This window comes from Cydia amplana, chromosome 10 (genome assembly GCF_948474715.1).
Source record: "Cydia amplana chromosome 10, ilCydAmpl1.1, whole genome shotgun sequence".
Lineage (NCBI taxonomy): Eukaryota > Metazoa > Arthropoda > Insecta > Lepidoptera > Tortricidae > Cydia > Cydia amplana.
This window is the reverse complement of record NC_086078.1, coordinates 6,318,073-6,331,431: the sequence shown is the minus strand read 5'-3', so window position 1 is coordinate 6,331,431 and position 13,359 is coordinate 6,318,073. Positions and strand designations below refer to the sequence as shown.

The 13,359-nt window shown below is 34.9% G+C and overlaps 1 protein-coding gene across 1 annotated transcript; it reads left to right on the top strand.

Moving 5' to 3' along the window:
- The first annotated feature begins 11,531 nt into the window (after positions 1-11,531).
- On the top strand, positions 11,532-12,564 carry LOC134651543 (uncharacterized). Its single transcript, XM_063506650.1, has 2 exons — positions 11,532-11,981; positions 12,276-12,564. The coding sequence occupies exons 1-2, from the start codon at positions 11,574-11,576 to the stop codon at positions 12,534-12,536; spliced, it is 669 nt and encodes a 222-aa protein (XP_063362720.1). The 5' UTR covers positions 11,532-11,573; the 3' UTR covers positions 12,537-12,564.
- Positions 12,565-13,359: the final 795 nt, after the last annotated feature.

Genomic DNA, 13,359 nt, shown 5'->3' with positions numbered 1-13,359 from the left:
CCCCCCCCTCATTGTCACATTTGGCAAACCCCTCCCCCCTGGTGTGACGTCACATTTTTTCAACGAAATCGGCAAATCGAATGAAGTAGGTTGTACAATGTAAGTACCTATTATTAATATTTTACCAAAATATTTTTGAAAAAAGAAATATTAGCAATTTTATATCCCAAAACTGATTAGGAAAGAAAATTAAACGAATAAAAATGATCTTTCCAAAAATTTGTTATTTAACTGTACAGCAAATTATAAGTATTTAAATAAGTTAAAGTGACGTCACAAAGTTTGTGACTCCCCCCTCCCCCTGTCACAATATGTCACATTTTCTTGACCCCCTCCCCGCCCATAAACGTGTGATGTAATTAATGAATGACCCCTTTGAAGTAAGTACCCAGGACTTATATCATGCGAAAACTAGGGGAATGTAAATTACTTATATAAAACGATGACGTTACAAATGTTAGTGCAAAACAATTGTTTTCCATCGTATTTTCTCGGAAACGTTCGTATTGTCATGCTACTTCAGTCAACCTCAGTACTTTTGTACCGAGACTGACTGAAATAGCAAGACACGTTCATATGTTTCCGTGAAAATACGATGGAAAATAATTATGCACTAGATCTGTAATTCTGTATACAGTTTAGGTATACCCACTACCCTTATGTGCTAAGTATGGCAGTAAATAGACTGAACCACTTGAATCATTCTGATGTGTAATTGTGTATGTATACGGTTTACAATCTTTATAATATTTAAATAACATATCATTGTATCATGATCCCATGGAATGAAACTAATAGTAATACGACCATTTTTTTAAATACATATAAAACAAAAAATACAAGTAAATACAAGTCATTTTTAAATAATAATTGAATAATAAATCATGTTCTTAAACGAACCGCCAAATAGTAAGTACATAGTCTGTCGTCTCCAAGCCGGCTTCCCACGGCCCGTGTTCTTTACAGGCCAGGCCGGACCGCGCCACGCCTGTGGATGCCTGTGCGGTTGATTAAACCGGCTTCCCACGGCCCGTTTTTTCACAGGTCTGACCGCGCCTCTACAGGCCGACAGATCGTGGGAACGGTCGCATCTGACGAGGCCTGTGCGCTGTCCCAGGTGAAATGAACCGACGCAGACGCGCCCCTACAGGCACCGTCGCGCCGCGCCGCGACGCGCCTTTGAAGTTACCGACTCCCGACGGATCGGACGGGTGACGACAGGCCTCGTCGGATGCGACCATTCCCACGATCTTCGGCCTGTAGAGGCGCGGTCAGATCTGTGAAAAAACGGGCCGTGGGAAACCGGCTTCAGATTCTTTTAAGTTGATTAAAATAACATTAAGCTGAGCAGAATTTTTGACGATGCGCTCCTTCTCACTTTTTAAGACACTAAAATATGTGTAATACCTCATCATTCGCTTGCCTTTGTCCCAAAACTATAGTTATTTGTACAACAAGTGATCAAAGTTTGATATTTCTTCGAGTGCTTATTTTGAGTCCCGTGCAAGCGAAAGATTCTATAATAGATTCACGAGCGTAGCGAGTGAATCTAATTTAGAATCTTGAGCGTAGTAAGGGACTCAAAAGCGCACGAGATGTAAATAACTTTGATCTCGTGTAGTACACAACATTTTTCACCTCAGCGCAGTGAGAACATACCTATTAGACAACTTGAAAAATGTAATCCTTCTTCATCACTTAATACCTGCACTCATGTTTTCTTAAGATATACAAACAATTACGTTTAATTACCGCAATGGAACACAAAAACAAAACGTAATAATAAATTCCAGTAAAATAATATAGAAATAACAAACATTAACTGACACTTCAATCGCCAACTTTGACAACAAAAAAAATCTTTGTAAGATACGGTCCGAATTGCGGATACGTACTATTTGTCAACTATGGTAGAAATTCTTAAAAGTAAAATAATTAATTTTGCGTGATGATCTGTGTATTTTTTGAGTTCGTTATTTTAGTTGTACAATAAAATACCTAAAATATAGTATTTTATCAGTTTTTATGAAATCTTAAACTTTATTTTTATTTATTAATTATTAAGAATTCATACTCGTACGTGGTTTGGAACGATGCGGTCTGAAGTTTTTCGGGGGTCTATTATAAACCGTGAATATACTGTTGAATGTCGTTTTAACTTTTTTTGTCTGTTTCTTTTTGTGACAGTGTGAAAGGGACAGAGATAATAGAACCCAAGTATTTCGAACTTTTATTAGACCTCGCATGTTGAAATGACATTTGACTATAAAGGTCAGTTGAATGTCATTTTGTCTCACTCAGTGAGCAAAATCGCATTTTGCTCACTGTTTTTAAGAATCAAAGTACCCTTGTTCGAGCTGCTGAGGTGAAAAAATATTTTTACATTGTCTCATTATCCATTTCCGTCAGTATAAAAGGTGACAGATATGTAAAAATGTAGGTGCTATAAAAGGGTTGATCTGCAATTAAAAATAAATTGAAAAATAAAAGAAAGTCATACAACAGTTTATATATGCTATTAATATTATTACTTAATACTAGTTAAAAGGTACACAGCGTTCTTCAATGAACTATAGTAGTTTATGCAACAGTGATATAATAAGGGTTCTTAAAATTCAAGGGTCGAAGTTACAAAACGAGACGTAGTCGAGTTTTGTAAAAAAAGACCCGAGAATTTTAAGAACCAATTATGAGCTGTTGCATACATTACTTTTTCTATGACAGCTGCAGCAAAAAAAAGGAGTTATTATTAAAAAAAAAGAGTTATTATTTAAAAAAAATTGAGTTATTATTTAAAAAAAAAAAGAGTTATTATTGTAAATGAAAACATACCTCTTTCAATCAAGATGATCGGAACTTGTATCTTTAAAAAAAATAAAGCAGTTGTATTATACTCATAAGATGACTGCTAGCAGTCATCTTATGAGCCTATAGACAAATCATTCAAATGACATTGCTTTAGATATCACTGTCAGTCATTTAATTGACACATTTAAGTGCTGGAGTAGAAAAAATATTAATTGCAAATAATATTATATATGTGTTGTATACACGAAATTTAAATTATCTTGTACCTACCTATTTACCTAAAGTTTATTTACATGTAACGTACGTATCAATTCGGTGTGATAGATGACCAATAATTTAGTAGATTATCTGAGATTATCAAAAAAATATTATACATATATGTAATTATCTTCATTTAATTCCTTCAATGATAATATAGTAAGAAACGTAGAATGTTGTGGCGTATAACGCAATTTAATTTGTATGTAGATAAACGTGTTAACGTTTTGTAATTAATTATATTACCAGTTTTAGTGAATCTTTACCGAAAATTTACCATTACTTTGTCCTTTATGATTTCATGTTTACTTATGTATTACGTACGTATTTGGGAATGTAGAAAAAGTATTTAAGGTGATAAGGTCTACAAAATTAATTGGTGACTCAGTCCCAAATAGACGAACAGGTGTAATGCATTTGCATAATTGTTTTCCATCGTATTTTCTCGGAAACGTTCGTATTTGTCATGCTACTTCAGTCAACCACAGTACTTTTTGTACCGAGACTGACTGAACTAGCAAGACACGGTACGTTTCCGTGAAAATACGATGGAAAATAATTATGCACTGCATCTAACTGTACCCTACTTTTCTATTTTACTGTGGGGAAGGTGGGATACAGAAAGTGGTCCTTTTTCGCCTAAGCATCACAAATTTGCCATTTGCATCTTAATCTTTCATCTAGTGTGGCTGTGACTGATTAAATTAATATCAAATGTGAATAGGTACATTACTATTGATAAAATCCACAAAGTACGGTTAGCATAGCAATAGTATATTCCGTTCACTTTGAATCGAAACGCAATGACAATATTGTTGACTTATGACCTATTACAAAAGAAACAAAATGTCTAAACTTATTTTCGTAATATAGATAATGTAGGTAAACTACTACAATTAGAAAATTATTATTTGCCGCATCTATCTTATTAATCTTAATAATTGATGAAAGGAAAGAATTCAGTCGACTCATTCGCTGATTTCATGTGTAGGTAGGTATAACAGTAGTGTCTTTTTTTATAAAAAAATCCGTACAGATATTTTTTTTTATTTAACGTTAATAATTTTAAAACGCATTGTAACATCTGATCGTACCTAATTATGTATATTATTAAATGTAACCCTATTATTGTATGAGTCGTGTTTTTTGTTTTATTAAATGGATACTGAGGGCCCTCTGAAGTGTTTGTATGTTCTAATTCTACATTATAAAATTGAGCTTGCGATTATCGTTGGCTGCGCTCAAAGTTCCGACCGACCCCACGAGTCTCACAACATGCAAAGAAATAAACATTTTATTTACTTAATTAGGCACTAAATAAAATTGAAGATATCGGTTTATCGGTTGAAAACATCGTGAAACGAACACGTTCAACTTATGCCATATTGTGGGGGCGTGCCCAACGATAATCGTAAGCCATTTTTTGCAAAATCTGTAGAAGGCTTATGCTATTTTACGAAAATGATATCTTATTAAAAAAACACTTTCATTATAATAACTACATTCAAGCCATTTCCGTCAGTAGAAAAAGCGGCAAATTTAAAAAAAATATAGGCGGGAACAGGATTATCGTCCCATAGAAAATTTAAAATTCGCGCCTTTTTCTACTGACAAAGTTTATTTTATTGAAATAAAAATGTAATTTAGTGGTTCATAAGAACTATTTCTACAGGGAGCTATCTTCGATTGTAAAAAAACTTTTACTGATGCATGCATATTTAAAAAATATTTCACTGAGTTTAAAGATTTCTTTCCAAAATTATTACCAATTAAAATTATAAGTAGACTTAGTTATATAGGTAATTAAAATAAGGAAATACATCGTTTTATAAAGTTAACAAACAAAAGTTGTACTGGATATAAATTAGCTAATACCGTGTAAAAAAAGATGTGTACCTAAAGGGCAGTCCAGAGAGGGGACAGTCAAATTGACAATTTGATCAGAAATTAAATTGGCGTCAGTCTCATCTATAGTTCGTTTTTTTTAGCATTAGAAATAACTTGAAAGAAGGTAAGCGATTTCGACATGTCATTTAATTGAAAAACACTTTTTAAAAATCAATAACTATTACTTATGAAAGCAGAAGACTATAAAAGATCGTATTAGATTCATAATTGTTACATATTTACCGTAACTTATTTTTAAAATGTGTTTTTCAATTAAAAGACACATCAAGATTGTTTACCTTATTTCTAATGCTAAAAAAACGAAGTATAGTCCACGCGTAAACAATTTAATCACCAATTTTAGATTTATGGTGACAGTAGAAAACTTTCTTTCTGAGAGCGTTCCCCGACATCGAAAAAGTATGAGATTGTCCCATGCATAATATTTATTTAATTAATTAAATTGACAATTGAATCAGATTGTGCAAATAATTGTCCTGTCTGAACACCCATCTGTGTGGTCACGCCAAGTATTTATTAGAAGTAATAATAATGATTACCGTATAACTTAAACAAAAAAATATAAATATCTAATCGTTAAACTCACGTAAGTGTAGGTACATTTTTGTGTAGGATAGACACGTATATACATTAGTGCAGAACAATAACACAAAAATAAAATGCTTTAAGTGGATAACCGCAAATTAGACACCAATCTGTGCTATAACCGCGAAAATCGAATTTCGCAAATTGCGGGCATTTTTCACTGTCACTCTAATTACGACTGCATTAGAGTATTTGGAGTAAAAGAGAAAGATCCCCGCAATTTGCGAATTTCGGTTTTGGCGGTAGCCCCTCTGTACCCTATTTGAAATCATTCATAAATAAACCAGCTTGAAATGTGATACCACTTTTATTGCGACTTTCCCGAAAACATCTCAACCCTGCAGTATAATAATATACTTATAGTCTGGCAAGAACATTTTTTCAGTAACTAAGAACAAAAAAACTATACTCATCCTTTTCTTTTGTGTGCTAGTACTAGTGTAAGACAAAGATAGTATGATTATCTCTGTCTATGTTTGAAATGAGACAGTCCTTTGACAAACTATAGAGTAAAAGCCGTAACAGACTACTGCACCGCTCTTTCTCTCACTTAATATTATGGGTACGGCGCACCGAGGACGCAGTGCGGTAGTTTGTCAAAGGACTGACTCATTTCAAACATAGACAGAGAGATTCATACTATCTTTGTCTTACACTAGTACGCTAGTACTAGCTAGTAGTAGTTAGGTGCTAACCCAAAAGAAAAGGATGAGTATATTTTCCTGGTTCTTACTGACTGACAAATTGGTTTGACCCACTATATTTAAACGCACCGGTCATTGAAAAAAAAATGGCAAAAAGTTGGAAACGTCAACGTTATTTGTTAATCACTTGATACATGCTTTTATTATTTTAATTAATTTTGTGATAAGCCCACACAAAAAGAAAGGGATATCTTTTTCTCGCTGTCACTTATGGGTGCGACGCACCGTGACCTTGAACGGTGCGGTAGTGTGTTATGGCTTTTTTTATGTTTAAGCTGATGGCCAAGGTGCCAATCAAAGAGTAGTATAATATATATATATAGTGTGTCAAAGGTCTGTTTGATTTCAAACATAGACAGAGAGAATCATACTATCTTTGTCTTATACTAGTACTAGCACCCAAAAGAAAAGGATGAGTATAGTTTTTTTGTTCCTATTTACTGACAAGATTTGGTTGACCCAGTATATATATAATATATATATGCTCGTAATAATAGTAATAAATTTAGCTGTGTCCAGACGGGCTGGGCAAATCGACCGATTTCATCAGGAAAATAATTGGCGCCAATCTAATCTAGCGTCCACATGGCGTCCACACGTACACAATTTAATCACCAATTTGCCTTCCATAGATACTAACTTCGAAAATTGGCACTTTTGTGTCCACACCTGCTGATTTGGTCGGGGAATCAAATTGGCATTTGCGTCCGCAGGGCCTAATTCGATCGGACAATTTCATCAGATTGGCGAAAAATTTCATGAAAATACTTATAAAGTTATAAATGTGAAGAAGACTGTGCTGAGCAAGTTATTAAAATTCAATCATTGTTTTTGCACACCGAAGAAACCAGTGCAATGGACGAGAATACTGCCATATCGGTTGATTCTGCGCCTTCCTCATTTTCGACCTCCAACGATCATGAGGACGGCGCAGAACAACTATTACTTCAAGCCACACGGGAGCGTCTAGATGTACACTCACGGGCATATACCGCGGGATGGGTCACTAGGAAAGTACTGAAGATACTTGCTTGCAAAAACTGTGAGAAAGATTTCACAACGGAAGAAACAGATATCCACAAATGGATATCTAAGAGAGAGTATAATGTAATAAAATAAAAAAATTACCTATCCCTCGGAGCATGCCGTGAGAATTTTTGGTAACATTATCGAAAAATCAAATGAATATTTGGAACATAACGCGCATATATCAAACATAAAAAAAAAAACAAATTACTCAAATTTTAAGGTCGAAATATTCATTGATTTTATTCAATGCGAAATTCACCGTGATTTGGCTAGACAGACGTTCATTATTGTATCTCTAACACTGAGCATTTTCAACTGGTGTAATACAATAAATAAAATTTTAATGGCACCGATGTATCAAGATTGAATATTAAAAACTTGCCTCTTATGCAAGCACAGGCTTACAGGAAATATAAGAAAAGGTTTAGAAATAAATGATAGTAAATATTACATGGTGCTTTCATTTAAAAGGTTATTTCAGTTTATCTGGGAAGATTCTGGATAAACTGAAATAACTTTCCCTATAAAATTAACCTTTTTATGAAATTATGGTAGAATATATACTTGGTCAACCAGATCTTGACAGTAGAAAAAGGCGGCAAATTTGAAAAATGTAGGCGCGAAGGGATATCGTCCCATAGCAAATTTGAATTTCGCGCCTTTTTTTACTGACTAGATTTGGTTGACCAGCTATAATTTCAAAATTCCCGCGCTGTGGGAAGCGTTGAATTCAAATTCCTTGATTATTCCCGCCATTTGCATTAAAAAAAAACAAACGTCATTATCGAACTGGACTGACCACAGATCCTTAACTACTAAACCACAAGGTCCACAAGTAGGCCAGACGTTTGTCATATACGCGGATTAGACTCTCGCGCGAGCCACGAGACGAGCCGCGAGCCGCGCCACGAGACGCGAGTCCACCGCTTACACTCGCGTTCGGCTTGTCATTCGGTTATAAACCTTATGCCGTGCCGTTAGTGTTTAAATTATATTAGCTCGTCGAGCTTGCGAGCCACGAGACGAGCCGCGAGCCCACCGCTTACACTCGCGTCTCGTGGCGCGGCTCGCGGCTCGTCCATATATATAGTCCGTCAACCAAATCTTGTCAGTAGCAATGTAAAGCAAACTAAAGTAGGGCAACACTCAAAGAGCAGTATTGCGCTAAGAAAAGCAGCAATGTACATCGAACCAACAGTTTTTTTTTCCGCTGAGCGCGCCCTGCGTACGTCAATTCAAATTGTCACTCGCGGTTTATTGAAAAAAATTGAAACATGGACGGACAATTTAAAAGCGATGTTAAAACAATGTTAATCAAAATGATGAACAAATTTGAAGATATCAAAAACAACTCCCTATCGTAGTGCTAAAATATTCTCTTTGTTCCCTATCTATGTCTTCTAAGTTTACTAAAATAAAATCATATCAAAATGCAGATAATTAGATAGTGCATATATTTGTTATTTACAATATAATATGCCACTTGTTAATGTAAATTAGTGTACTATTCTGGATGAATATGACATACCTGTGTAATTTTTTTGATTGGTATATATTGTACAATATACATATTAAAAATAAAACAACTGATATTTGGGTGTTTATTTAATTTAAAGGTAAATAAGATAAGGGTCACTTTTCGACTTGGTTGCGTTGTACACGTACATAAACCGCCATAGGTAAGTATTGTCTGAAAAGATACTACCTACTACGAACGCCTTATATTGGGCAAGATTTAATCCTGCAACAAACATGTATGGATTATGTAGATATTGCGAAAGAACGGCGATATAATCAAGGCTCTTAATACTGTTTAAAAGGTTTACCTTTGTAAATAGTCACAACTGATTGCTGAAAATAATAGACATGTGGGCCTATGGACGGTTTCCAGGACACAATTTATGGTCTTGTTGGATAGATTTAGGCATACGTTTTAATTTTATTTATGCCTTTTAACCCTAAAACAAAAAAACTGAACATAATCTTAACCCTTAAATGCATGACTTTTTCTTTTTACCCGAAATTAATATATGTATCACATAATTGTTTGCCGATTCTAGGAAAAATAGCTAAAAAAAATATAACTTCGATTTTCACTGCGAAATCAGTGTTAGAAGTTGAATTGGCTAAATCATATTTATGTAAATATGTAATTTTCAGTAATAGATATATGAATTTTTTTACTACCATTAGAAAGGTACACTATTTGTGATATACCTATGATAAAGTTTCTAAATATAAAATAATTACAAACCCCGAAAAATCTGCCCAAAATGACATACTAAAAATCATCAACTTCTAGGTTTTTCCAAGTTTTCCGACATTCCGTCTATAAACAAATGTAATTTTTATAAATTAAAATACTGCGTAAATTTATGTAATGATTCGGAAAATTTATTAGTTTTACTATTGAAATAATATACAAGAACAAATAGAATTTGTTTAATAATGCATAACATTTGATGTTTATGTTGTGTGTATAAATGCATCACTATGCATTTAAGGGTTAAAAGTTTGAAAGAGTTCTTCCAATACTTGTCATAACCTCAATTTTTAGTAATGTTTACCATCAACGAGCATGATTGTACATTGTAGGCCCCTTAGCTTTGCTTATTCTTATTTAATGTATTGGTATTTAATGGTGACAGCAGAAATATCTCTTGAAACAGAAACGATTCAGAATGAAAACCAAATGAAAACAAATAAGGTGACGGCTGTCATTCACGATCCACATTCCACAGATAAAACACAGATGACACGCGTTTTGGAATTATTTGAACACAGTGTTGCTAACCCGCGATTTTTCAAATTTGCCGCCTTTTACTACTGACAAGATTTGGTTGACGGACTTTATATTATACTACTCTTTGGGCTCGTCTCGTGGCTCGCGCGAGAGTCTAATCTGCCTATGATATTGATACCTAGTATCTTCTAGTACAGTGTTGCCAGATCGTACCTTTTAGTACGGTTTTGCGTACTATTTTGGATTCTTGCGTACCTTTTTTGTACGCAGCGTACATCGTACTAAATTCGTACCTTTTGAAGTACGATAGTTTAAAAAAAAAATTCGGTATGTTGGTTAATTCGGGGCAAAATTTCTAATTTGAAAATAATGGCCAACATAAAAAAGTACCATGTACATGTAGGTACTATAAGGAAATTAAAATTATGGACAATATATGTCCAAACAATGTACTTACGTAATTACAAATAGCAGTTGCAGTCGGCAGTTGTGTCTTAACAAAACTCTGATAGTCAAAATTCGGTCGGCCATAATTTTTCATGTATATCAATTTAACTTTGTTTATGTTAAAATGTATTTACTGAGAGAAATACTTAAAACAAATGAGTTGTATTGTGTACTTTAAAATACTTAGTTCTTTTTTAATTGCAAATTGCAATCGCAAAATGATAGCAAAATGTAGGCAAACGCTGATGCTGTTTTATAATATAACCTTTTTGAATATGAGGGCCTCCCGCGAAAACCGAAATAAGCAAATTGCGGGGTTCTTTCTTTTTTACTCCAATGAAGGCGTAATTAGAGTGACAGACAAAGATGTCCGCAATTTGCGAACTTTGATTTTCGCGGTTATAGCCCTGAGGGTCAACCGCGAACCACTTTTGACTTGTGGCCTCTCTGTCTCACTTATGAATTCGTACGTAAGTGTGACAGGGAGGCAGGCAACACGTCGAAGGTAGTTTGCGGTAGGCCCTCTGGACTATTCAAGTTATTTTTTTTTCAAACAGGGCTATAACCGCGAAAATAGATGTTCACAAATTGCAGGCATGTCTCTGTCACTCTAATTACGCCTTCATTGGAGTAAAAGAGAAAGATCCCCGCATTTTGCGAATTTAGGAATTCGCGGTAGACCCCCAGATTCTTCAGAAATATTATTTCTGTAAGAAATTTATCCTAAAAAAAATCCGTACTTTTTTTACCCAAATCGTACCTTTTTTGACGTACCTACGTACAAAAGCTGGGAGCGCTCTGGCAACACTGTTCTAGTAGTTTGTGAGTGACAATTAACAATTCATTCGTGTATCGTTTAATAAAATTGTGCAATGTTAATTTAGGATTTTTCGATGTAATTAAACTTATAAGTTAACGTTATTGCAGATTGAGCAGTGCCTGCTTCTAATATATTGTGATATTTAAAATTATTGCCATAACAATTTTAATATTGTGCAGTTTGTATACAGTAATTGTCTAATTGTATGTTATTGTTATTATTGCACAATTATTAAGTTCATTTAAAGACGTACTTCACACGGGTATTTTATATGGCCACAAAGGCGGCAAAATTAAAAGAGAGAGAATTTATCAAAGAGTGTATTAAGCTATACCGTAGTTTACCATCCTTGTGGAATGTAAAAAGCAAAGTTTATTATGACCGAGAAAGAAAGAAAAAGGCATATGCTGTTTTGTTATCTAAGTACAGAGAAATGTTTCCCGAAGCGACAAGAGAAGATGTAAAGAAGAAATTTAACGTTCTGCGAACAAATTATCGCAAAGAATTCAAAAAGTACCTTAGTGCTATGGCTGCAGGGGAGTCATATACACCATCGTTATGGTACTTTAATGAACTGGATTTCCTGTATGATGATGAATCATCAGAAGATTTATGCGAAAATTCTATCTTGGATGCTCAAAGTTTTAGCATAGATGATGAAGAATTAGCAGACATTGAGGTAAATAAATAATGGTATTTGGTTTGATCTATAGATTTATTTCTTGCACTTTATACAACTGCCCTGTCACTTGATTGGCATCAAGAACAGATATCTGATTATTACATTCCTTTCAAGTATTCCTCAAAGTTGTATTAGCTCTACCTACAAGGGTTGATGTCTGAGGGCCAACCACGAATATCAGAATTTAGTTATCTTACTGCTTCTCTATCACTTTTGCTTATTCCAGCAAATTTCCATTTTCCTGGTAGACCCTAATTAATAAAAGTAACTTAATAATACAATTTTTTCCAGGAAAGTTCAGCCAATAAATGTAAAAAAATTAAGACAGAAGAACCAGCAGATCAAGAATATCCAAATGTAATTGAAGTCAGGGATGAATTTTACCATTGGGCTATGGCATGCGCTTCAGATCTTCGAAAAATGGAACGGACTCAACAACTTTATGCTAAGAAAGCATTCGCTGATATAATTCTAGAAGGTCAACTAGGACTGCTTCACCGGCACTCGGTTAAAATAAATGAAATTTCACCACAAGCACCGGAACCTTCATAGCCCGACACAAGTAGGTACCTACACATTATGAAACTGCATTAACTTCTGGCCGAAGGTTTTGGAGAAACTGTCAAATCTGACATAAGAGCAGACGATTAAATGGAGCCACACCATTTAACCGTCAAAATAGTGTTTAGTTTAAAGTTTATGAAATTTATATGTATTTTAAATTTTAAAATAAATAAAATTTAAGTAGCAACTAAATGAAAATGTCACGCATAATTACTAATATACTGCAAATCTTAATGTAGTTTATATTGTGCAAAATAGGCCTTGTTCCTAAAGAAATTTGGCTCTCTCATTGTTACTGATTTTCTCTCACTTTTAAGCTAAATCCGCATCAACTTTAAGGCCCCAGTACACAATGGGCCATCGCCGGCCACTCCAAGGGACGCATTTATGCGTTAGAGGGAGCAAGTGATATTGCTATCTCATTCTACCGCATGGCTGGGTCCCTTGGAGTGGCCGGCGATGGCCCATTGTGTACTGGGGCCTTGACAGCAACCAATTATGGAAGAGCCCATGCCGGGGCCACACTCGCGCACGAGTGTGGAGGGCGCTTTAGTGTGGCCCCGGACACGTCACACCATATTAGTGGCCCTTCCACACTGAAGCCTGCAAAGTCGGTGCAGTTAATTTGGACTAACTACCTGTATAGCCCCCTCCAGACTATGTGCGTGAATCGCGGGCTTCGTGCCGCGATTCGCGCACGTGTGTGGAGGGGGCTTATAATTATGTATTTGGGCGTTTTTTTTGTTGTCCCCTACACTTTATTTTCAAATTTGGGATTTTTTATGTTATTTCTACTCAGAATCACGAGCTC